At 46.2% G+C, this 26604-nt stretch overlaps 1 protein-coding gene across 9 annotated transcripts in view; it reads left to right on the top strand.

Annotated features, from left to right (window-relative positions):
* The window catches only part of NR6A1 (nuclear receptor subfamily 6 group A member 1), a 187384-nt gene that overhangs the window by 134959 nt on the left and 25821 nt on the right, over window positions 1–26604 (top strand). For all 9 annotated transcript variants that reach the window (XM_065572622.1, XM_065572620.1, XM_065572621.1 and 6 more), the window contains 2 exons: window positions 12964–13194; window positions 22302–22357. In XM_065572622.1, the coding sequence (XP_065428694.1) occupies window positions 12964–13194; window positions 22302–22357 (287 nt within the window). The remainder of the gene's footprint in view (window positions 1–12963; window positions 13195–22301; window positions 22358–26604) is intronic.

Raw genomic sequence — 26604 nt, 5'->3', positions numbered from 1 at the left:
GTTTATTCAGAATAAAAAGAATCAAATTCCAAGGCTGAGGGGCATGATTTGCAAATCTCCTTGACAAGATGTAGTCTGCACATGTGGAACAGATAAAAGCCATTTGGATACCAAAAGACAAGAGGGAGCTGGTGTGGTCTGGTTTAATCTGTGAGTAAATTTTACTGACAGAGAGAAACCCTGAAAATGGGGTTTTAATGGAAAAACTGGGTAAATTACAAAAAGCCACCAAAGCAGAACATGTTGTTGGCAGACACTTAATACAAGCAGTTCAGGTGGGCCTTGTTCGAATGTAGCCAAAGATTCCCAAGTCCCTATGTTACAAATCATATCCTAGTGGATGTGGTCAATTTTGCTGTTTACTGCAAATAAAAACCAACTCCTCCCTTTTAAATTTCTTATGGTAGCTGCCTGTTTCCTTGATGGAAAATATAGATTTCTTAGTTTTCCAGGAGTGGGATTTGTTCCTTTTTTATTATAGCTGTGCAGTATATTTTTACTTACTTCATGATGAAGTAATGCAGTGATTCTCAAACGCGGCCACCAGGGGCTTTTCTTGCGGTCACAGCCTCCTGGGCAGTGAATGGGAGAAGAAGGGGGGAAAGCAGTGGCTCCTCCCCCAGGGCCACCAGCAGGGATTGGGCCCTGCCCTCCTCTGGAGCCACACATGTCAGAGAAGCAGGGAGTCAGTGAGTTCCCCACCTTCTTGGGTGCAGTCTGGCTCTGGCTTTGGGCTTCAGCCCTGGAGTGGCAGGCAGCAGGTCCCAGTTGTGGGGCTTCGGGCTCTGGCCCTGGACCTTGGCTATGGATGCCGGCCCTTGGCTCACCCCCCACCCCCCCAGCCATCCCCTGCGGCCCCCTCGGCCTCCCTACCTGCCTCCCCATTCAGGGCTTAATTTGTCTCCTGGATTGCTAGGGCTGAGTAGGTCTGCTGTGAAAATTGATATTTATATGTTTAATATCACTTTTCACAGCCTCCCAGCTAAGACGTCTGCTGTGAAAAGTGATATTAACAACATACAAATATTACTTCTTGCAACAGCAGACTTACTGCCTAGCAAGTTTTTTTTTTAAAGCAACCAAAAAGCAAAAGAAACAAAAGACAACAATGTGCAAAGCATCTTATTTGTGTTTCTATTCGGTTTAGGTCCAGTAAAGAATAGAAACAATTGTACATTATTTTTATCATTGAGTTTGCAAAAAAACCCCTCTACATTAATAAATTACAATGATTTGGACATGTATATGTGCATATTTATCTGTTTTTTCTAAAATTAAGTATTTTAGGAGAAATTGTCAGAGCGACCACCAGCAAGAGTTGGTGGCCGCACTCTGAGGCCAGCAAAAAAATTGTTTGAGACCCCTGAATAATGGCTGTCCTAGCTCTAATGCCTGCCTCTGTTTTTTTGACAGGTTTAGTTGTGTTCTTTATCAAAATTGAACTACTCAAAATAAAAAAAAAAATCTGCTAAAGAAACAGAGCCTCTTTTTAAAGCAATGTCTTAGACTATTTCATTCTTCTCTCTAGTTCGATAGCATTCCAAAGTTCTGTTTGTGCCTCCCCTCTCTTACTATTGAGCTCTTAGAGCATTGCCACACTCCCCCTGTCCTTCGCTTACAGCCATATGAAGCACTTTCTCACAATTCTGTTGCATCTGATGAAGAGCTGTTGGTTTAGGAATGGTCAAGCAACTGAATTAGCGTATTCACCTCTTTCAGTGTGTTCTCTGACTGACTTGGACAGTGTTTCCTGTTTGTAATCTGTGCTAAAAACTTTCAAAATCCTCTGTATTCTAAGAGTCCAGAGTGGTGTAAAATAAAGTTAGGTAGGTGGTCTCTTGAGGTACTGCCTTACAGTATAATACTGTGGTCTTGGTGACCAGGGTTCAGTCCTGATCCATCGCCTTGTGCCTGGGGCCAGAAGAAGAGGGGGATGTGGAGTCAGGATCCCATGAAGAAGGGTGGTTGGTGCACTTCCTCTGTCTGCCGTACGTCTTCACTACCCGCCGTATCGGTGGGTAGCAATCGATTTATCTGGGATCGATATATCGCGTCTCGTTAAGACGCGATATATCGATCCCCGAAGGCGCTCACCGTCGACTCCGGAACTCCACCAGAGCGAGCGGCAGTAGTGCAGTTGACGGGGGAGCCGCGGCCGTCGATCCTGCGCCGTGTGGACCCCAGGTAATTCAATCCAAGATACTTCAATTTCAGCTACGCTATTCGTGTAGCTGAAGTTGCGTATCTTGGATCAATCTCTTCCCCCCCCCCCCCCCCCCCCCAGAGTGTAGACCAGCCCTTAGGCAGGGCTTGAAAAACTTGTTCAGTAACAACTCGTCCAAGGACCAAAACCATTAGCACAGAAGAAAAATCTTTGATTACCATGGCCCCAAAACCACATCTTGGTAATTTCAAGGCATTGACGTTTCTGTGTGGCTCGTTGGCAGATAAATAAAGTACAGTTCCGCATTTACAAAGTCCTCTCCCATTTGTTGCGTCTTCTCTGCCCTTCTTGCCTTGGCTATGCTTCCTTTCTTAGCATGCATCGTGCTGGATTGTTTCTCTGCATTGTTTGGAGTGCACGCCATTCCCTCCAGTCCTCCTCCTGTTCTCTTCATCCCTTTACCGCCTTTCTTCCCCGCCCTTTTGTTCTGCCTCTTTCCCTATATTTTCTCTCTCCTTTATTCTCCCTTCTTTGCTCCACTTCTCACCCTTCCCCCACTTTTAGTTTATCCCCCACTCACTTTCTGCCATCCATCCTCATCCACTGTCTTAGCCAACCACCTGCATGAGCCCACCAGCACGTGCACTCCTATTCACCCACTTGCCGGGTCATGCTGGCTCCCCCTACCTTACGGCTCCAGCTGCTCTGATCCCATCTTGAAAGCACCAATGGCTCCTGGGCGCCTCTGGTCCTGCTGAAATAGAATCCTGCTACCTAGGCCACTTTGCTTCTGTTCTCTCTCCCCCCCTCCCGCCGCCCCCCTCCCTCCCCCGACACAACTTAAAGGAGCAACAGCCCTAAAGTTACTCCATTTCCCGGCTTGCTGTCTTCTCTCAGAGGAAGGGGGCAGTAGCCTCAGCAGCTCTGCTCCCTGGCTTCACCTTCCAACTTGACCGGGGAAGAGGGGAAGGTGGCACCGAGGCCATTCTGTTTCCCCTTCCCCTCCTGAGAAAAACAGTAACACCTTGGCTGCCCTAGGATCCTGGTTCCCACTACTGTTAACTATCTCTACTTAAACTGAAGCTCTTTGGGGCAGGCCCTGCCTCTTTGTTCTGTTTTTGTACGGCACCTGGTCCAGTGGGGTCCTAGTTCATGACTAGGGCTCTTAGGTGCTACCACAATATAAATAAATACTGCTCAATACCTTAATCTGACTTTAAATCAGTACGTATATATGACATTTAAAAAAAATACATTAAAAGAATGTTAAGGTTGCAAAGTCATGCATTGGAGTTGGGAAATGCCAGAAATAAGGTTGCTCCTGCAATCTTGATTAGCACCTTTGTGCATATGCGATATGATCGTCCCCACTGTTACCTAGGAAATATGTGGCAGAGCCAGGAATGGAACTCTGGACCTAGGTCCAAGTCCAGTGTTTTTAAAGAGAAGAGAAAGTCCTTCTGCACCTGAGTTCCTCTGCCTCGACTCACAGTCTGTCTCGTAGAACAAGTAATTTGATCACTTTAATGAAGACTATATCATAAATAGCCTTGGCAGAATTGGGCTTTATTTTTTTATAAGTTCAATGGATAATATTGATTTTTTTTATTTATTTAAATTTTCATACTTGTGACGAATTAAGGGAGGGCGTCAAACAATAACTATTTAATAACAGATGTTGAGATTCAAAAAGTTAAAGCAGAAATTGGATATTTTGACATGTGATGTTGACAAAGTAAATATCCTTAAATCAAACTCTTACATTCTGAAGCAGTATTTTTCTTACCTTGCCCACGTGTAAATTTCAGCAAAAGCTTTGCTGTGCAACTGACACACAAGAATCCAAATGAACATTATACAAATGATAAGGTTAAGACACAAAGAAAAAAATCCAGTCAATTGCCCACGTGTAAATTTCAGTTATTGTCAATGGAAATATTTTTCCTTGGTTTGTCTCTGTATAGTGAAATCGACGTTTACCAATATTTAGTAACTGGTAGGGGGGGGTCTCTGGAGGGGGCAGTCAGGGAGCAGGGGGGGTTGGATGAGTCGGGAGTTCTGGGGGGGCTGTCAGGAGGCAGGGGTGTGGAGAGGGGTTGGGGCGGGCAGGTAGGGAGCGGGGGGTTTGTATGGGTTGGGAGTTCTGGGGGTCCTGTCAGGGGGTGGATAGGCGTGGGAGTCCCAGGGGTCTGTCTGGGGGTGGAGGTATGGATAAGGGTCGGGGCAGTCAGGGGACAGGTAGGGGGTAAGGTGCTAGGGGGGTAGTCAGGGGACAAGGAGCAGGGGGGGTTGGGGGTTCTGAGGGGGAAAGTCAGGGAGCGGGAAGTAGGAGGGAGTGGATGGGGGTGGGGCTAGGACGGGGCTCCCTGGGTGCACACCCTAATGAAATGGGCTGCGCACGCCTATGAGTTGGATGTGATCCCTATTGGGGAAGGGCAGGGGCGAGCCGCTGCACTGGAGGGAAGGCTAGGGAGAGCAACTCAGGCCGGCCAGCCCCAGGTACGAGAGTGTGGCAGGGGGGCTAGAACCAGCCCTGCATGTGGTGTGGGAGGCCACTGAGGGGAGGGGGACTCTGGGAGGATGGCAGGGGGTCTTGGACTGGCCCTGCGTGCTGGAGGGAGAGGGGGGACCTCGGCCAGCCTGGGGCAGGAGGGCTAGGGCTGACCCTGTGCGCAGGTGAGAGAGTGGGGCCTCAGGTGGCCCCACATACAGGTGGGCAGAGGGGGACTCTGGCTGGCCCCGCACTGGCAGGGGTGGGAAGACCTCAGGCCGGCACAAGCGGGAGGCAGTGAGGACTTGGGCTGGCCCCGCACAGGAGCGCAGGGGGTCTTGGGTTGACCCGTTTGGTGTCCCATTTTCCCGTTGGGAAAATATGGTCATCCTAGTGAATGGAATGTTCACAGGCGTTGGCAGAGAGTCTAACAAAATCTACTGAGCATCTGCAAATCGCAGCTTTCAGAGGCTTATGTCTTGGTCAAAATTGGGTGGATTTTCATGGGGAGAATAAAAGACGTTTCTCTGACTCAAGGACTATCCTCCCAACAAATTTAAAGTTCCTCTTTCAAACCCTGGGGGAGATAGAGCTCTTCAAAGAAACTGTTGGAAAAACTATAGCTCTGGCAAAACAACTTATTTTTCACTAGCATTGTACTCGGAAACAGCTGAGCCATTTTGGTTGAAATAAAAAGAAAATCAGCTTAAGGCAGAGGTCAAGCATGGAAAATTTCAGTCCGAACAGTTAGCTTGGTTAAATGAATAAGCAACTGAGAACTGGCTTATAATAGAGTTTTAGGCAATCTTAACTGTAGGCATCACTACTTTCTCTGCTAATAGTTTATGGCCATTGGTCTAACCTTTTCAGTGTGGCAGACTCCTATTTGTCCACAAATGCCCAAGCCGCCAGCCCCCTCTCTGCTATCTCACCAGTTGGAGTTGAGGGCCCCAGTCCCTCCCGAAATACTCCCAATTTCTAGGTATTCTCCAGGTGGAAATTACTCTGAATACCATGTGCTGGATCTCAATCCCACTGTACACATTAACTATTAGTTATTCTATTAGTAACACTTCAAAAGGTGTCAAGGGGTGACTTGATTAGTCTGTAGGTGCCTACAGGGTGAACAAATATATAGTAATGGGCTCTTCAATCTAGCAGAGAAAGGTCTAACTCATTCCAATGTCTGGAATCTGAAGCTAGACAAATTCAGACAGGAAATAAGTCATAAATCTTTAACAGTGAACATAATTAACCATTGTAACAATTTACCCAGGGTAATGGTGGATTCTCAGTCACTGACGATTTTAAAATCAAGATGGGATGTTTTTCTAAAAGATCTCCCATGGGAATGATTTGGGGCAGGTCTCCGGCCTGTGTTATACTGGAAGTCAGACTAGATGATCACAGTGCTCCCTTCTGGCCTTGGGATCTATGGTGGAATAGAAGCCAAATCAAACAAGCAGCTTTTAACTTGATCCTTCAGATCTGACCCTGATATCGTAGCGCTGTATATTCTGAATAAAAAGAGTCCAATTCCCCAGCTGAGGAGCATGGGATATAGTCAGTACATGTGGAACACACAAAGGCCATTTGAAGATGGAAGGAGAGGAGTGAGCTAATGCCAATGAAATGAGAGAGGATGGAATCTTGCAAAGATCAAACTCATAAACTAACCTGAGCCAGTTGCACTAACAAATGTGTGCTGAAAAGCCCAGCTGCTGAATTCTGTGCCTACTGGAGATGCTGAATTACGACAGCTGGAAGCTGGATTAATGAGGGATTTACAGGACCCAAATTGGGATAGATTGCAAATGATTCCCCCGCTTCCCCGGTAGCATACTCAGGACTGGCTGTGACAAATACGGCTTCAGCAGTTATGGGGTTAGACTGTGGGAGCAGTGGTTAGAGTTCAGCAATGTTTAATACTCATTTACCACACTTTTTCCCCATGATTTCAGCAAAGGGGCCATCAAACAGTCTCAGTTGGACACCCAGAAATGTAAGTAGTTCAAAAGGCAGGACAAACATCCATCTTACATTTGTTTTTCCATTCACTAATTAAAATTAAGTGAGGGGGTTTACAGGCAAAGATCCTCTTGTAATATGTAAACACTTAAAGGAAAGCAGAAAGACTTTGGGACTAAGATAATTTATTTGAACGAAGCAGCAGCAAGAGAATGAATAGACACTGCTGGGACTTTTTGTAAAAACAAAAACAAAATGAAATGTGTGTGTGTGTGTGTGTGTGGCCTCTGTTCCTTAGTGATCCACGTTTGGCTCAGGAAGAACTGGCAGTATCCACCTTATGAGGATCAAAAATATAACGGGCGATTGCTTTGGATGCTGATAGAATCTGTGTATAAGTGAGCTCCGATGCCTGCTCTCCTGTGCACAGTGCTAAGCTGATTATCAAGAAGAAACTAAACCCAGGCTGAGTTACAGTATGTTCCCGGTGGGAAACATTTTAAAATGTGTCCCCTGTTACCTTTCATTCTTGGAGCTGCTCTTCCTGAACTGGAGGTGTGGTCACAAAACATGCTTGTTTGCTGTTATGTACAATGAAATGGCAAATCCTATTTCTTTATTCACTGTAAACACTATTTAGAAAACAAATTTCACTTGCACCTGTTTTCAATTCCAGTTGAGCCACCCCCATTTGAGTCTTTAATTTCAGGGCCTTAGCAACACAATTGAAGAGATGGGGACTTTTTATGTGAAAAGGCTCCTACTTACAGGAGACTATATTTCTCTAATTCAGTGGGAAAAAAAGATTTGCTCTGAATATTTTACACTTGCTCAAACTGAAGGTTTGGTGTGATTAAATTATAATTTGAAAACGGTAACAGTTTAAACATACTCCAGTTCAACTCTGTACTTCCTCTCTGAACATACTTGAATAACATCTATTTTTTAAATTCAGTTTGTGTATAACAAGAAAAAAATTGTATGGTTAAAAATCTGTTGTGTACATGATTTGCATGGGATGACAAGAGTTAAAGCATATTTGGCCCTGGTAGGGACCTTCTGCAGAAAAAGGCTTTACATACAAGTTGATGGAATTATTTTAAGGACAACCGACTTCTAATGTGAAGCAAGATTTAGGTCTAACTGTGTAGATACGAGATAATGAGAATACATCTAGGTTAACAAAGTCAGTTGCTTTAGCCATCATTTACTTTATTTTCCTTTCAGTTTGACATCTCTGTCTATGAAAATTACTACATGCCCACTGCGATCCTTCCTGAGCCGTGCATCAGCCCTATTCTGTCTCAGTGGGAATATTACCGTCTTAAGATACCAAATTTAATATGACAGCTCCTATTGCTGGGAGTAGTACAATTTACATTTTTTTCATCCAAAAGGCTCTCATTAAGATTTGTAAAGGGAATTGACTGGATTTTTTTCTTTGTGTCTTAACCTTATCATCATTTGTATAATGTTCATTTGGATTCTTGTGTGTCAGTTGCACAGCAAAGCTTTTGCTGATACTCCTGGGGTAAAACAGAGACAACCCCATCTTTCTGGTGTCTCATACCTGCCTGAACAAAACACAAGCTATAACCATTCATGTTTATATAGCAGAGAGATCAATGTGTATCTGTTGGCCAAATTTTCTCTGCTTTCGCTCTCTGATCATGTCAGTTGACTTAGAGCAAAGCTTTCCATGTGGAAGTCCAATTTGGCTTCTGCCAGCCACCTCCACCTCAGTCACACTGATTTATTTCTGCCATATGGAAACCTGAGCACTGAAGCAAGCCTGTCATGCTTACCAAGCTACCCACTCCACCCCAGGCATGGTTCTGCATACACTGGTTGCCCTGTGCACAGTAGTGCTGCCGTTTGCACTCAGTCTGTGCTGTATCGCTTTTCCGAGTGCTGTCCTCTCCTCTTACACTACTGTTGAACTAAGGGGTAGTGCTGCTGCCCTCGTAGTGCTACTAGCACAGTACCTCAGAGAGGAGGAGCAATCTGTAGGAGAAGTAAAAGACACAGCATAGTATTTCAATTGATGTGCTAATGCTCCCCAGTGTCGTGCCTTGAGTCTGCATGAGAATCTGAAATCCATCATTGTCAGAATTAATCTGTTATAAACTTGTGTTTTCTTCCAAGCTTTGGACAGGTATTGGCATTTTCCTAATATGTAGCACACATTTACTGTTAATATCCAATATTGAGCAGAAAGTTTTCATTTAAACAAAGATAAAATTGGAAATAAAATATGGATCTTGGAGGTAATACAATATCCATGGACCACATTAGTAAGGAAATGTGTCACTCAAGCCTTTGATCTCAACTCTGTTCTTTATTAACTACAGTTAAAAGAAACACATGAAATGGGATCACGGGAAGCCATGAAGTCTCTCATTTTGACACTGAAGTATGGTGGTTTAAATTCTGCAGTAATGTTGAGTGTGGAATAAAGAAAAATTACATTTTTGTGACATGATTAGGGTATTATAAAGAAGGACAGTTATTGCAATGTAAAATAATCACTTTCCAGAATCCAAACTGCAATTTATTTTACAAGCCCTCGTGTAAGCGGGGGAATTGTCCCACTATTGTGGGGAACTTTCCTGGCTTATACATTACCCTGGTGGAATTGGCTAGCGGAAGGGTCTGAGTCCCCATTCCCACTCTCTTTACCCAGAGGTCTGCCTGACCTTGAGGACTCCCCTTCCACTCTCCTGTGTGGCAGAGTCCTTGTAAACCCGACAAGGCTGGGCCCAGAATTCCTGGGGGGCTCGACACCTAATCTTGTTGTGGTCACTTAGAACAGGGGCTCGGATGTCCCCACTCCAGGGTACTCTCTCCACTCTAGACGCTTCCCTGACCCACTGATCATTGCATATACACCTCTACCCCGATATAATGCGACCTGATATAACACAAATTCATATATAACGCAGTAAAGCAGTGCTCTGTGGGGGCAGGGCTGCGCACTCCAGTGGATCAAAGCAAGTTTCATATAACGTGGTTTCACCTATAATGCGGTAAGACTTTTTTGGCTCCTGAGGACAGCGTTATATCGGGGTAGAGGTGTAGTTCAAAGGCAATACAATTTATTAAACAGCAATCAATTAAAAAAATAAGGAAAAAAGGGTAAGGTTAAAGAAAACCAGTAATCCCACTCTGTGGGCATGGGGAAACCAAAACCAGACCTGTCTGGAGCATAGGGGAAGTTCAGTGTCTGTTCCTCACATGTGCTGCAGGCAGGACCGTCCCTAGGGTGGTGCGGGGCCCGAGACATTAGAAACTCGGGACCTAACTGCCAGGGGGTGCTCCCCTTGGCTCCACCCAGGCCCCGCCCTCACTCCCCTCCTCCCCCCAAAGCCCCACACCACCTCGCCTCTTCCCTGCCCAGTTCCACCTCCTCCTCCAAGCGAGCTTGGCCCTGACTCCTCACCCCCAGCACTTCCTGATGCCGCGTAACAGCTGATCCACAGCAGGCGGTAGGGGCTGGGAGGGAGGGGGAGGCGCTGATCAGTGGGATCTGCTGGGGGAGTGGGAGGTTCTGGTAGGTGGGCTCCTTCTTGCCCCCCCCCCCCCCGCCCACCTTGCATGCCGTTTGTCTCCCTACCCCTCCCGCCTCGCCTCCCCGCCCGCAGGGCCCCCCCCAACGCGTGGGGCCCGGGGCGGTCGCCCCAATTCACCGTACCCAAGGGTCGGCTCTGGCTGCAGGGACCCTGCAGGTCAAACATCCTCAGGCTCTAAGTGACAGGGCCCTTCCCCCCAGCGTCAGCTCCTCCGTTGGGCTTATGATTAAGGCCCTACCAAATTCACGGCCATGAAAACCACATCACAGACTGAAACCTGGTCTCCCCTCCATGAAACCTGGTCTTTTGTGTGCTTTTCCCTATACAATACAGATTTCATGGGGGGAGACCAGCATTTCTCAATTTGGGGGTCCTGACCCAAAAGGGAGTTGCAGGGGTCATCAAAAGGTTATTTTAGGAGTGTCGCGGTATTGATACCCTTACTTCTGCACTGACTTCAGAGCTGGGTAGCTGAAGAGCAGTGGCTGTTGGCTGGGTGCCCAGCTCTGAAGGTAGCACCCATCAGCAGCAGCGCAGAAGTAAAGGTGGCAATACCCTACCATGCCGTCCTTACTGCTGTGCTCCAGCCTTCAGTGCTGGGCAGCCGGAGAGTGACGGGCCCAGCTCTGCAGGCGGCAGCGCAGAAGTAAGGGTGGCGGTGGCAATACCATACCATGCCGTCCTTATTGCTGTGCCACTGCTGCTGGCGCCGGCTCTGCTCAGAGCTGGACTCCCGACCAGCAGCTGCTGCTCTCTAGCTGCCCAGCTCTGAAGGCAGCGCCACTGCCAGCAGCAGCACAGAAGTAAGGGTAGCAGTACCACGACCCCCCCCAACTCCTCTTTGGGTCAGGACCCCTACAATTATAACACTGACATTTCAGATTTAAATAGCTGAAATCGTGAATTTGGTAGGGCCCTAGTTATGATCCCTCTCCAGGTCCGGCCTGCAAGACTTCTTGGCTGGCAGCTCCTCCCGGCACTGGGCCGGCCCTCTGCCAGGGTCCCCCTTGTGCTTCCCAGCTGCTCACTGCATCTGGCTCTGGACTGCTCCAGCTCCACTGTGCTTCAGCACTGCTGTTACTCAGCCTCCAGCTCAGCTCCCTGGACTGTTCCTCTGGTTCTCGCTGGCTCTGCTCTCCCCTTAGCTCAGCCCTTCTGGCCAGGCAGCTCCAGGCTCCCTCATTGGCCTGCCTGCCTTGTCAGTCAGGCTGCTGGCCTGAGTGTTGGCCTTTCCCCATTGGCCCTGGGGACTGTCAGACTCAGGGTCTTGATAGCTCATTGGCCCTCCCCCTTTCTTTTGGTACCAAAAAACACACTAAGTTTCAGTAAGGTGCCAGCCTTCCCCTTACATTTGTATAATTTTTTTGTTAAATTAACTTACTGGGCGAATGGGGCACTTCTGTGGGGTTTTTTTTAAGGAATCGTAGACTTTGCTCTGTATTACTTCCTCCTTCTCACCACCAGATCATATTAGAATTCTTGGTCTTGATCTCCCCTGAAATAATCTAAAATTGAAATTGAAATGAAATGCTTTATTTGTTTATTATGGTTGCAAATGGGATTCCTGGAAAGTCGAGATTTAACATGTTACTGAAGATTTCAGGCCTGGGAGTGGAAGGAGAAACCCAAGTATTAGCTGGTAATGAATCACTTCTCGTAATCCGTTATTCTGTTGCCCCTTGGAAACTGAAACTGATGAGAAGCCTAGCTCTTGGATTATTGTGGTCTGGGTGCAGATAATATTAGTACAGTTAAGAAACCTTCACTACTCATTTCAACTCCTTCCTTTGCGTTACTTGAGAAGGAGGCCAGCATCTCTCTCTGCTATGGTATTATCATGGTGCTGGATTCTGATGATGTAAATGTGATGCAATCTCTCTTGGCCACTTTTTAAGTCACTTATTTATTAGTGGGTAGCAGATGGCAGGGTTAGGGGAAATAACCGAGTGTCTGTAAGTGGTACATGGAAGGGGAGTGCAAAAGAGCAGGTATCAGAGTAGCAGCCGTGTTAGTCTGTATCCGCAAAAAGAAGAACAGCAGTACTTGTGGCACCTTAGAGACTAACAAATTTGTTAGTCTCTAAGGTGCCACAAGTACTCCTGTTCTTCTTTTTTAAAGAGCAGGTAGTGTGTCTCTTTGCCCTATTTCTCTCTTGTAGTGTGGTTTTGTTTGTTTTTTGTTTGATTTGATTTTTTTCAAGAAGCAGGTTTGGCACTCCCCTCTCAGATCCTTGTGTGATGCTTAAGTCTGCAGTGGAAGACTGTCAGTTCCTTACAGGAGACACCATGTTTTATAGATCTAATCTTGCCACACCTTTCTTAGGGGCGATAATGTTACAGAATAATGCTGTGGCTACCCAAGGACAATCTGTTGCTTGGATTTCAAACCATTAGATGCTCATCCTTTCTTGTTAAAGGTCTTTAGTATCAACACACTTCTGCTAAAATCTTCTTGAATATTTAATTTGAAATGAGGCCATTTCTGAGATTGAGCTGGGATGTCTTTCCCATGCACACTTCAGCCATAGTCTGTAGCATCTCACTGGTGCTAAGGGCTGCCTTCGTGCAGTCAGGAGTATGCGGTGTGTCTGTAGGCCAGGAGCGTCACAAGGCTCTGCTCTGTGGGTGTATGGTGATCTGATTTTCATTGTTGTAGGCATGGGGGGTGAGGGTGGGGGCATGCATATCTCACTGAATAAGGAAGGTTTCAGATCATTTATTTTTTCAGGCATGCCATTTTCTGACTACAAAGTGTTGTTGTTTTTCTTCCAGATGACCGGGTTGATCAGCGAACCTGCCTTATCTGTGGAGACAGAGCTACAGGTCTGCACTATGGTATCATCTCCTGTGAAGGCTGCAAAGGGTTTTTCAAAAGGAGCATTTGCAACAAGCGGGTTTACAGATGCAGTCGAGACAAGAACTGTGTCATGTCCCGCAAACAGCGAAACAGATGCCAGTATTGCAGGCTGCTCAAGTGCCTCCAGATGGGGATGAATAGGAAAGGTAAAGAGAATTAAGCGTCTTTAATTGTTTAGTGGGCACACACAGGGCAGAACATTGCAGCCAGTTTCTCTGTGTGACAGAAGCCACCTCTTTCTGTGAGAGGGTAGAAAGATTTCTTCTTTTGTTTGAGTTTTCGATAACCAAAATGTTATGTTTTGAAGGTTTCTTTAAACAGTCAGTTTAAAAACTAACAAGAATATCTCTCTGTGCTCCCATAGGGGACTGGATGTCCCCTTCACTCATTATTTTGGTTTGGTGCAAAAGTCAGTATTGGTTCAGTTTACCAACAGTGTTTGCCGTGCTCTGGGAATCTGTGCTGGATGTGAACAGTACCTGTCAAACCACTCAACAGACCTGCTTTGACACTGATGTATCATTTTATCATTGCTAGTGACACTACACACTGGTGTCTGATTGAGGAGGCACTTTCATTTTAACTCCCAGTTTTCCAGGGTTTATAATGTTCCCCGAATTTTCTGGGGTGAAAGTTTTCAAACCTTCTTCTCATTTTAGAGGTAAATTTTTGAGAGAATATTATCTTATTTGACCACTCAGAGGGTGAGAAACTTGTGATTGCCTATTAACAGCAAAGGCAAATATAGGCATGCTTTTGTGTTCTACGGGTAGAGAGGGTTAATCCAGCTCAGGCAGTGAATTTCCTCCCTACTTAAATGTAGAGCCCTGCGCAGGATCCGCACCCTCCAGGGTCAGCCTGCAATCTGACCCTTAGTCTGCTAGCTGTCTTTTACCTGTATCTGCATCCACAGCAGCAAGCCATCTCCCAAGGGCTGGGGGTAGGGCGAGGGAGCGAGTGGGGAGCCGGGGGAAAAGGCAGCGCAAGGGTGGAGACTGGGGGTAAGGGGCAGGATCTCAAGGAGAAGGCATGGTGGGGGCAGAGGGAAGGGGCGTTGCATCGCATGCTGCTCCTGGGGGCTCACGAGTGATGGCACACGGCGGCAGCGCTCTGTGTTGCATCACAGTGGGGCGGAGGGGTGGGGAGCCGGAGCCCTGCCCACTCCAATCCCCATGGCCAGGGGCGGGCCCTGCTGCCCAGGAGCCGGCAGGCCGGACCCAGGACTGGGAGCGCAGCCAGTGCTGCTGGGCCATGTTATGGTGGGGACGCTGGCGGGGCCCGAGCTGCTGGACAGGAAGCGGCGCAGCGAGCGGGTGCCACTGGCTGCTGGCCCTGAGCACGCTATGCCCCCCCGGCTGCCCGAGCTGGACACTGCAGGCCAGGCGCCGCCGGTGAGTAGAGTCCTTTGCAGTTGTATCTGCATCCGATCTACTATCCACAAAAATGATCTGTGGATATCTGCGGATTTGCAGGGCTCTGCTTAAATGTCTTTTTTGCTTTCTGTGGGAATACAGTACTCATCTCCTGCCTTAAACTTTAGGGAAGAGAGGCTAGTGTAGACAAGGCCTGTGTGTGCTTGCTCCAAAACAGTTCTGTCAAAACACTGTTGAGTTACAATGGGGGAAGGGGGGGAGGGAATTGAGAGCTGACACTATTTTAAAAATGGGAATTTAAAATTGTTCACCATGATCAGCTACTCAATGAGGGTAACAGTGCAGCACCCTCCTTGCATGTTATCTTTCACTTTTGAAATACGTGCCAGCTCGTTTATGCCGTGCTAAGGAAACCAGTGTTTGTGCCTCCATTACTAGAATTAGAAAAGTGACTTTTGCTAAGATTGACTTTAAAACGTAACCAAACATGGCGTTCGAGCAAGGACAAATGTTTTTGGAAAGGGCAGGGGAAGGGACTTTTACTATAGTTACCATTTGCTGGATTACTCCTCCTTGAAACAGCTTTAAATAGCCAGTTAAAAAATCCCTAGAGACTACAGAAAGGCCTTGGAAGTTAGGGACAGTAAAAGATTTCACGGACATCAGGAGTGCCTGACATTGTAATCACACGCCACAGTTAGACCTTTCCTTAATCGTCCCCCTAAGAATTTGCCCTTTTACACTTAAAACTTTCTTCATGAGGTGGCTCTTGTGTCGTAATAGTTCATGAATAGTTTGCCTCTTTTCTGCCAGGTACAGTTTCACCAAGAAGGGTGATGCAGAGTAGGAGCTCTGCACTTTCAATTTGGGGAGCTCTGTCTATAATCTCCTGGTGTAGATAAAGTGTGGAACCACGCTGATCAGTTTGAAAACCTGTCGCATTAGCTTCTTATTTAGTCTGATGTGATTGCCCCTCTACTACTGAGGAGAAAATCCATTTGTTTTAGCTCGTGTGGTAGCTTTTACTGCATTTGCATCATATAGCTATTAAAATAATCGTGGAATGGTCACAGAAATTACGGTCCAAAAACTGACAGAGTCAGTGGAGGGAGAGGAGTTATGGGCAACAGTTTTATAATGGAATATTCACTTTAGACATTGTCTATGAAAAGGCCTGAAGTAAATCTTTGTTATACTATATTTCCTTTCAGCTGAACACTGATAGAAGCAACTGTTCTAAAATGCCATGCAGCATCAGATACTATGGTTGTCATTTTGATCAGGGGGTGACTGGTGTGTGGTTGACTGGGCCATGCAGGGTTTTTGTAATCTAGAGCACATATGATGCTGGCTTTTAATTTAAATAGAAAAGTGCTCTTGTAAAGAAGTTTTGATGTGGTTAATTAGCCCATCAAATCCCTGTTTTAACTTGAAAAGGATTGTTTTTACTCTTCCCAGGAATAAAGAACTGATTTTTAAAAACTAACCTTCCTAGTTTGATTTCGGTATGCAATGTTGGTATTCACTGACACATCAACATTTTGACCATTTAAATCTTGGGAATGTGGCCTCCTAAATTTTAAAAGCAGATTTTTTTTAACTTTGCAACAACAAACAGGAAATTGAGTAGAACTGGGTGAAGCTGTAATATAGTGATTGTTCAGGCTTGCTCCTTTGATATGCATAGAGGGTATTAGGCCTCAGAAGGCAAGTGAGTAGTCATTGTGGGAAAGGCTGCTTCCTGGATTCAGAAGCAGAAATGTCGTTTCTTTTAAACCCAGCTAGTAATTCTCCTAAGACTTTGTTATCACTAATGTGAAAGCCACTCACCAAATTCATTCTTAGATGTTCATACAGAATGTTATACAGTCACTAAACCTAGAGTTCCACAGATACTGTTTTATAGTGAAACCCCTATTACAGTAAATGGTGTTTGAGATGAGATGAAAAAAATTATGCCCTGACCATTTGTGCTCATAAAAGATCCCAGGGCATTTTGCTCAGTAGGAACAAAGGTTAGTCCTGGCTAAATTTAAACTTGGAGAATTTTATGTTCTGGATGATCAAAACTCCCCAGGGTTGGAGAAATGGTCAGTTTACTCTCCTGGTTGGTGTGCTTTGCCTCCTACCTTCTCATAGATGTTATAATGCTGAGTCTATCAGTGAGAGGCCCTTGCCACACCAGAAATGCACCACCTTCCCCTAGCAGTTGTCAAAGACATCATCAAAACTATACAGTAATCTTCTGTTTAAATATCGACCCTCAAAAGTTTAAACCTCTGTTGCTCCTTGAGCGGCCGATGGGGGATTACCGTGAAGTGATGCAGGCCTCATTCCTCTTAGCTCCCCTTTCCTGGACTCACTTCATTCCAAGTCTCAGCCCTGCAATAGGCGATGGAGTCCCAGTTTTCAGTGGGCTCCAGTAAATTCCAGGAATCCTTTTATCTGCCTTTGTATATAGGGAGACACCCAAGGTGTGACTGGGCTGTTGAGTGTCCCATGTTATGCACTGGAGGTTACAAAGACTGGGAGTGTTTGCCTATGTTATAAATTATCTAATGTAAACTTATCATTTATGTTCCAAGGATTCTATAGTTGAAAATATTTTTATTACAAGAATTCATGTGTGTTTTTTCTGGTTCAGAAAGCATCTAAAAACAATCTTTACAAAGTATGACCTGTAGAAAGGTCTTCCGAGAGAGTTAGAATTTGAAGCACTTTGATCATGGCCCATGTGGCTTTTTGTGTTTGTTGCATGTACTTATTCTATTCCCTTGATGATTTTTTTCCCCTTTCTCCAGTTTAATTATTGGATTTTCTCATTTCCACCCCCACCTCCCCCGCCTGGCCTTATAACTGTCATCCTTGTAATAGGCCCTTCTATTTAGATACTTTTCCCACTCATTAGATTATGGGCAGAGTTGTTATTTATACAGACAGAAGGTTTTCCTGTTGTGGCATTATGTGGGTGTAGTTGCCTTCATTTGTGATCTGCACAAAGGTACTGATCGATGTCCTTCAGGGTTTTATTCTAAATGGTAAGTCTCAATATTTGAAGGCTTTAGCTGCTGTTCATTCAGAAGGAAACAGCGACATCTCCTGGCCACTGCTCAGGCATACCACATTGAAATACAGACTAGTTTTCCTTTCTTTCCTTCCTTCTCCTGGGAAACTCCATTAATTAATCTCATTGAAGAGCAAAGTCAAATAGTCAGGGCTTTTTCTGCAGATGAAAACCAGATGTTCTCTTAGAATGGTAAAAAGAGGGTGACTGGTAACAACATTATTTATAGCTGTTTACGACACTCCAGGCTGGATGGCTTTTCAGTTGTGTGTTTAAAAAAATAAATTAATTAAACTTGGGGGGTGGGGGGAGGGTATTTCAAACCAGGCCTGCGTAACTTATCAAATCCCCATGTTCAAAGCTCACTGCGGCTCAGCTGTGTTATAATATGGCTGTTGGGTGGACAGGAAAGTTGCTCATCCTTTTACCCCTGTAGAAACCCAGGTTAAAGCATAATTCCATTGTGGGGGTTTTCTGTCCTCACTGGCCAGAAAAGAAGTTATAGTATGATTGGACCACAAATATATTTCACAACCATGTTTAACTGTATATTTTTGTAGGGTCGGCAGGCCCCTCGGCATTCACTTGATCATTACCTGTTAAGTTTGCTCCTTCTGGGGCACCTGGCATTGGCCACTGTCGGTAGACAGGATACTGGGCTGGATGGACCTTTGGTCTGACCCAGTACGGCCATTCTTATGTTCTTATGTGTTCAGCTTGCAACTTGCCATTTCTCTCCTCAAGAGCCTTTGACAGTGCCTCGTAACCAAGGCAGGGAGTGCAGGAATGCTTGGAGAGCAGCCTGTTTTAGCACTGTGTATTTTCTAGCATGTAAGTCATGAAAGAAATGTTACACAGGTTAACAGAACTGTTCCCAACATGTGAACCATCACCAAACATCACTTCTACAGGCATAGGCTAGTTACAGAACTGGGAGCACTTCACACGGAGTAACAACAATCTCTATTAAAAATCCCACTTAAAAACATACTAAATAAATGACGTTTCCAACCATGATTAAAAAAAAAAACACCTTGAGGCAGGCAAAGCACCTTGTAATTACTATTGCGTAAGGAAAGGGGGAGTCCAATATCTGGGTGCCGAACAGCAAAAAGGACTGCTGCTGCCAGATGTGCAGCATCTCTGCAGATCTCTGAATAAAGTAGTATTGGTAAGTACAAAGTATCACAAGGGCTTGATTTAGCAGCTCTTCTAAGTTAAAATGTCTCTTGTTTAAACCAAGAACAAATGCAAAGGTTTGGAAATGAATGAAATATGTTCAGATCGTGTAAATCTGGCAGTCGGGTTCTGCACCAGCAGAAATGTATGCAGCACTCTGTCAGTGTGCACAGCTCCACAGTTCTCTTGCTGTGGGCTGATACAAGCATGGATACCCATTTCCAGATCTGCAGCCTGGGAGTAGTCCTGTAATCGTAGAGATGACTTAATGTTTGAATTTTAGTGCTTCTCAAAAACTGTAAAAGAAGGCTGAACAAGATCACAGAGTGCGTACCAGATGAAGCAGACAAAATTTGAATGAAGAACTCAGTTTAAGATTTTCTCTGCTTAAAGTACAACAGACTCCTGGGCATCTTCTCTGAACATGGTGACCACACAGTGCTGGCCTGGCAGAAAAAAATATATATAATGGTGTTATACTCAAACTCCAAGTGCTGGGGAAAAAATCACCAGTGTCCTAAAGGAATACCAAGTAGTGTGGTGGCATCAGCTAGAGCCCTCATCTGGATTACACCTTTGCTATGAAAACCAGATAAGCAAACAAAAGGAAGAGAAAATCCAGTTTAGTGACCGAGTGTTCAGGGTAAGCATTACAATTCAACTGCAGGTAGACAGAGTAGGCTCAAGAGTAGAGGAGGTTGTAGGAGGTAGTTGCTCTTCTGGTTCCACATACCTATTTTGAAGGGTGGCTGGCAGCTTGTCAAACCAGTTCAGCAGGGAGGTGGGCAGTGCTGGAGTGACACAGCATGCTGCAAAACACAGACCCCATGTGTGTGATGCTAGCTCCCAGGCATCCTTCAGGCACCCTGTATTTCATTAACTCCGCCTGGTTTTATGGGGCTGTGGATGGAATCTTCTCTCCCCTGAGGCTAATGAAGAATGCTGCTGCTGCCTCCTTACCTGCGTGCCAGTCCGCAGACTGCCAGACCAGAGGTGATGCCGTTTTCTCTGCACAGCTTTGGCTGTGGTGGCTTCTCCCTTGCCTTGTGGTTCAGGCTGCAGGTTGGCCTGTCCAGCCTTGGGAGTCAGGTAGGCTTGACAGCTCAAGCTGGATCCCGAGCTTCAACTTCCGCACTCTTGTTCTTAGCTCGCTCGCTCAAGCCCCGCAAGTGAGAGTCTCTCGGCCCTGGCTGCGAGGCGCGCTCTGAGCTGCAAGGTAAACGTACCTTGAAGGCATCGCACCTACAAAGTGCTCTGAAGAATGAAAATGTTGGAGAACCTCTGAAACAGTGACTCATCACTAGGCTTCACTGGGATTATTCGTACTGGGGCTGAAGTTTTTTTTACTCCTGCCCCCTTAGTGTGCACTGCTGCATGAGTCATTCATCAGCCCCTGCAGAGGGAGAGTGAGGGCACCCCACAGCAGCAAGAGGCTGCTTTGTAGCTGGGATGAGTCGTCTTCCACATCCACCTGTGTCTACGGTGGGTGGCCAGGAAAGGGATTGTGACCTATGTGACGATTCTCAGGATACTCAGGACTAAGAGTCATCTTGTTTACCCCCCCTCCCTCCAGCCTGAGGGAATCTTGCTTATGCTTAACCGGCTGTCCGCTCCTTTACAGAGCCACCTGTTAGTCACTCAAGCACACTCCTCTGGGCTATGCCAGCTCTTACTTTGCCTTACAATATGTGCACCCCAGTCCTTGAGTCCCTTTGAAGCATTTCCCTGTAATGGTCAGCGACTTATCCACTGAACACTCACAGAAATTCCAAATCTGCTGCCCCAAAGAACAGTGTACAGTGCACCATAGGTGTAGTTTGACTTCTGTATTTGGGGGGGCAGCACCAGTCAGGCCAACAGGGCTGCTCATTTGTGGGTAAATGTCATGCCTGCCTGAAGCTTGCAGTTTGGGGGACAATGCCCCTCCCATCTCCCCAAACTACGCCCATGGTGTACGCACCAGCTTGTATGAGTTGACTCAGGATAAGCACCTTGATCTCAGCACTGAGATATGTTTATAGTGAAAACAAGAATGTTTATTATCAAAAAGTCAAGATTCAAGTGATAGTAAGTATGAATAGTGGAAACAAATGGTGGTTACATATAAAACAAAATCATAGCATGCTTTCTAGAGACTAAAGTTAACTAACAGTCTAACCTCCTAGCTAAAAATGTTTCTCACCCCCAAAGTGCCTCGTAGTGTTTCAATCAAGACTGGCTGAGATTTCATTTTCAAGAATGTAAACACACTGTCCATTTGCTTCCTACATGCAGGATACGGGGATGCCCCTTTTTGTCTTCTACTTGTATTCCCCAATGTTCACTGTCTGTCCTCAGAGACAGGATAAGCACCCCTGGCTTTTTCCCTGTGCGCTGCTTCCCTGTTGATTTTACATCTCTCCATTGACTTTGTATGTAAATGAGTGTTAGCTTGCAGTGCTTAATTCGCATGCTAACAGAGCAACAGGTGAATAAACACCTCTTGTCTGTTTTTCGCCTCTGCTGGAGACTCAGACCTTTGTATGGGCTCTAGGAGCCTCTTTTCTGTCTATATATGTAACTCCATACTATGTCAGTACGTACATTTCAGTGTGATACTAATGACCAGCATGTCCCAGGCTTTCACTAAAGACCCCACGTGACATTCTGTGGTAAACCAGAATGTACCTACCAGAATCAGGGCATTCCTGGAACCTCCTTGCCAGCATTAAGGGGTTATTGGATCACAATTTCACAAAGTTAAGAGGGGTTTCATCTGGAAGAATAAGCAGCAGGAGCAGTTGAAATCCTTGGGCACAATGGTCTTTTTCCCGTGCAGGATTTCCCTGGTAATAGAAGAAAGTGGGGTTGTGGGAGAATAGAGAAAACACCAAATAGAGGTGGAACTAGCTCTAAATTGAATACAGTTGAGACTTTCTATAAATGGTTTGAGCCTTTAAGAAATGCCGCCTCACTATTTAGAAGCCTTCCAAAGGGCTTCCTCCTTTCGGAACAAAACTGCTTAACTAGTCAAACAGCCAGGATTTCAAGTCACTGCTTCACATACAGGTAACTTGTATGTAAAGTGTATCCTTTCCATGCTCTGTGGTGTCTCGAGGAGACCTTACCCTGTGCAATAGCGTCTTTTCTTTTGTGCTGTCTGCAGCCTCAACACTAGAGGGAATCAGTTAACACTCTTGACAGGCCCCTGGTTTAATCCAAAGAGGTGTTTGCTATTGGTTTTGTGCACAGTTCTCATTAGTGGTACAGTGGGGTGCTTGTGCTTTCCCTTTATCATCTCTTGAGTTTTCAGGCAGTTGGTGATGATCTGGTACTTTGCATTTCTACGTCACCTTTCACGCAAGGCTCTGCAATGGCTATATAAATATTACTTACATCTCTGATTGCCCCCTCAGCCAAGTAAGTATTTTTATGATTCCCATTGCAAGTGGGAATCTCAGTGCATGCTACACGGCCTCTCCCTTCCCCCTGGGGGAAATATACATAAGCTGCCTTATTTAACGAAATAAAACTCCGATTCAGTGTCTCTGTAGACAGCAGGCAATTTCCCGCAGGCCAGGTGTTCTCTGTGTAATAGTACTCCAGAATGTGAAAGAATAGTGGTGTTCCTAACCAGCGTTTTGCTCTTTCCTTTCAGCAATCAGAGAAGATGGCATGCCAGGAGGCAGGAACAAAAGTATTGGACCTGTTCAGGTAAGCGTATTTTCACTTTCCCTAATGCAGTGCTCTTCAGCTTCTGTACTGTTTATTAGCCTTTAATCACGTGACACCAGAGCACATTTGTACACAGACCCCATCATGCTACTTCTGTAAATGGGGAAGGTGTACCAGTCATTGTCTTCGAAGGGGGGAAAATGTCGCTATCCTGCAGGGAGGCTGCATGTGCTCAGAGCTTCCCTGGACATCATTTCCGCTGCTCCTAACTGCCGCATGAGGCAGAGTCATGAACAACGCACCCCAGGAGGGGGTGGAGTTGGGTGGCTGTGTAGGCGTTTAGGACTGCCTTGAATGTGCTGGATATTTCTCTTTCGGATCCGTGTTGGCTTCTGCACTGCAGAACCCAGGGAGGTTACTTAATATCTCGAGGCTCTATGCCATGGCAGCAACAAGGCCCAAGATTTAGGCCTGAATTAATTTGGGGACAATCTTCCAGCCAGCCCCGTGTCATTAAGGATGCATTCCATTTAGGCAGCAGATTTGTCAAGAAAGCCCAGATCTTGCCTGGCCGTAGAGAGACAAGACACAGCCCCAGTGGGTTATAGGTTATCAGCTGGCTGTCATTTTATTCATGTAATCTCTAAACTACTTCATCAGACTATAGGAAACCTTCTGTCCTTTGTAAGTCAGGACAAACACTTCAATCCCTGCAAAGCTCCCAGTAAATCTTGCAGTGTCCATACCACAATTTCTTAAGTTGTTGCAAGTGGGGCACCCAATAAATGTCGTCTTGATTGATGGGGCAGCATGTCTGGAGATGTCTTATAAAATGCTAGGTAATTTGGCACAATAGCTTCTGCTGAACAAGTGAGAAATGATAGCTTTTCTTGCTGCAGGCTGGAAAAGGGCAATCTTAAAAATACTATTTATTTTAATAAAACAGATATAATATAGAAAGAGCCTGACATGACATTGTCCATGGCTGTGCATCTATGAAAATCTCTACTCACTTCAGCACAAAACTGGAGTGGACGTGAAGGAAAGGAAATACAGGCTGCATACGAAAAAAAGGAGAGAGAAATATCTGAATAATACTGATCCCAGCCCAGCTGCTGCTTCTGCTGCATCTGGAACATTAATTCCAAATTTCACTGCCTGAGCCCATCACCTCTCTGATTTAACTGCATGTGTCTGTAGGGAAATGCTGTGGGCTGTAAGGGAGCAAAACGGTCCAGGTCTAGTAATTGCTCTTCAAGTGCTAGTCCGATGTGCATTTCACTGTGGGTATGCCTGAAGCTGGAGAATTTTGAAAGCAGTGTCCATTGTTCCGCACATGCACCCTGGATTACCTTGCGCCTCCAACTGAGGAGATAAAGGTAGGGCAGATTGACTGCCTCTCTGGTTCCTTCTCACCACTGCCTGATCCGGGCTGGAATCTCCTGTTTCTGATGCTTCAGCTTTTATCTTTAGCTGTGAAAGTATATTTAGATATCTCTAAATAGTTTTAGTATTTGAGGGTTTTGAAGTTTTTATCTCTCCATTTTAGTGTTTTATAGTTAGCCAGTCTCTCTGACCTGGGGAGCACCACCCCTTCCCCAGACTTTCTTTGGGTACTGGACTGTGCCCAGGACTATGGGCTTCAAAATTTCTGCTTCCTGCCTGTGATCCTCCTCCGTCAGTGATGACCAACAATGCTGCTTGTACTGCCTCGTGGAAGCCCACATTGCAGCAAGGTGCAGTATCTGCTGTTTGTTCTCCAGCCATATCCTGAAAGGGTGGAACTTCCCCTTAGGAAGCACCTAATGGAAAGCCCATGAGGCCACTATCAGACTGTGGCTGGGGGACTCCTCCCTCTCCCCGTATATTGGCTTGACTCGGCAAGCAGCATGCCTACGTCCATGAGGTCTAAATCAGGAGCAAAGGAGTCTACCCCCACAGATCCCTCAGTGGGGTCTTGTTGGGAGAGCAGGGTGCATTCTCATAAGCAGGAGGCTAAGTCTTCCTCCAAATCCACTTCAAAGAAGTCATATGTGGCCCTCCCTAAACTGAGCACTAACTCAGCCCAAGAGAACGTAGTACATACTAAGTCTGAGGCATGATAAGGCAGCCCACAAGTCTAGGGCTTCATTGACACCACGTCATGATCAGGTGTACCAGTATCTCCCGAGCACAAGCCCTGAGTTTCCCCCGGCACCAGTGAAGACCGAGAGCATTGGTCATACACGGTTCCATCTGACTTTAATGGCTTTGGCATGCTGTCTCTACTGTGGCTCTGGTGGTTCAGGCAAACAGGACTCTTCTCTCTTTGGTAAGAGACGAGACCTATGCTGCTTCTGACGACATCTTCGCTCTCCCAGACCCTGAATCTCCCACTCCTTTGGTTCCCTCTCTTAAGAGAGAGGTTATGACTCCACCAGGGGAGCCGGCCTTTTGAAGGAGTTTGTCTCCCTGTCCATCTTTGGGCTGTGATTTCCTTCCAATGGCAAATGTGTTGGAATTAAAGTCATTTTTTCCTCATGGGGAGATGAATCATTGTCGTCCTCCTCCAAAACACCTTCCTGGAACAGCTTGGGACCAACCTCTGCCTCATCATGCCATTGATGCATTAGGGACAACCACAACCCCCATTTGACTCATCCTTTTGGCCATGCTGGGGGCCATGGGACCAGTACCATCTCACAGAGTCAGTCTGGTTTCCTGGAGAGTCACCCCTTCCCTCCCCTTTGAGGGGACATCTGGAGCTGCCCCCAGATTCTACTGAGGAAGAGAAGTACACACTGGATCCAGCAGTTCTACAAGATCAGATGAGATTGCCGTCTTCATCGCCAAATGAGGTAGTGACTTCAATGTCTCCAGCCTCCTCCAATGGCTCTAAGCATTTCCAGAAACTCCTTTGTAAAATTGCACGGGAGCTGCAGATTCCTCTTGAGGAGGTTCAGGAGCCTCAACACAAGCACCCTTCAGTCCTCTGGCTCCAGTAGAATAGTGCTCCTCGTTAATAAAACTATCCTGGAGCTAGCTAGGGGGGGTCTGGCAAATCCCAGCGTCCTGCACCTCCATGCCCAAGAGGGCAGAGAAATGGTACTCTGTCCCAGCCAAGGTGATGGAATTTCTGTTCTTTCATTCTACTCCTAATTTTGGGGGGTCCAAATGGCTGTAGAGAGTTCTAGGCAGTAACACCCTCAATCTACCCTGATTGATAAACAGGGCAAGCATCTCAGCTTCTTGGGAAGGGGAAAGTATTTTCTTCTCCTAGCCTCCAGTTCAGAATAGCCAGCTCCCAAGCACTGTTGGCTAAGTATGACTTCCTGAACTATTCAAAACTCAGACTCCATTGACAGAGCTCATTTCCAGGCTCTCATAGAGGAAAGCAAAATGGTTGCCAGGACCGCTCTTCAATCAGCAGTAGCCTCTGCACCAGACAGGACGGTCATCATCAATGCATCCCTGTTGGGTTGGAGAGTCCACGTGGACACCATACAGAACAAGGCATCTGGACAGCTCGAGAGTCCGGATGCACATCAATGTTCTAGAGCTACAAGCAGCTTGAAGGGCTTGCAAAACCTTTCCCCCATTTGTTCAAGGTCACCATGCGCTCAGTGTCAGACAACATCACAACCGGCTTTTACATCAACAAACAAGGAGCAAGCTTCACCTGCTCCCTCCCCCCTGCCATGTGCAGAAGTGGTCACTCTGTGGAACTGGTGCATTGGCAATCAGATTACCCTGTCAGTGTCTACCTCCCAGGAAACCAGAATGTGCTAGTGGACTCTCTCAGCGACAACTTGCAGTTGATCACAAGTGGGAGCTTCATGGCTCTGTGGTAAACAATCTTTTTGCTCTAAAGGGGATCCCACCAGGGACCTGTTCCTCCCCAACAAACTAATAAGTGCAACATATACTGTTCTAGCGGAGCCCTGGGTTGCTACTCACAGGGCAACACTCTACTCCTTCCCTAGTCAGATGATCTGAACCATGCCTTCCCTCCACCACCACTCCTTTGCCTCGAGTTTTGCACAAGGTTTGGCATGAAAGGGCATGAGTTAATCTCATTGCCCTCAACTGGCTCAGATGGTTTTGGTTCCTACCCATGTCATTTTGGGCACCGATCACATTCCTACACGTTCTAGTCTCCTGACTCAGGGGCATGGCGATATCAGGCATTCCAGCCAATGGCTGCTTCATCTCAGAGCCTCGTTTTTGTTTGGGCATCGTCCTTAGAGCAATCATGTTCTGAAGTTGTGCAGAATGTCTTTTCTCATAGGAAGGATTCCACTAGAAAA

The sequence above is a fragment of the Chrysemys picta genome, chromosome 18 (assembly GCF_011386835.1).
Source record: "Chrysemys picta bellii isolate R12L10 chromosome 18, ASM1138683v2, whole genome shotgun sequence".
In the NCBI taxonomy this organism is placed as follows: domain Eukaryota; kingdom Metazoa; phylum Chordata; order Testudines; family Emydidae; genus Chrysemys; species Chrysemys picta.
Note: the sequence above shows the minus strand (reverse complement) of the source record. Positions and strands in the feature narration are given on the sequence as shown.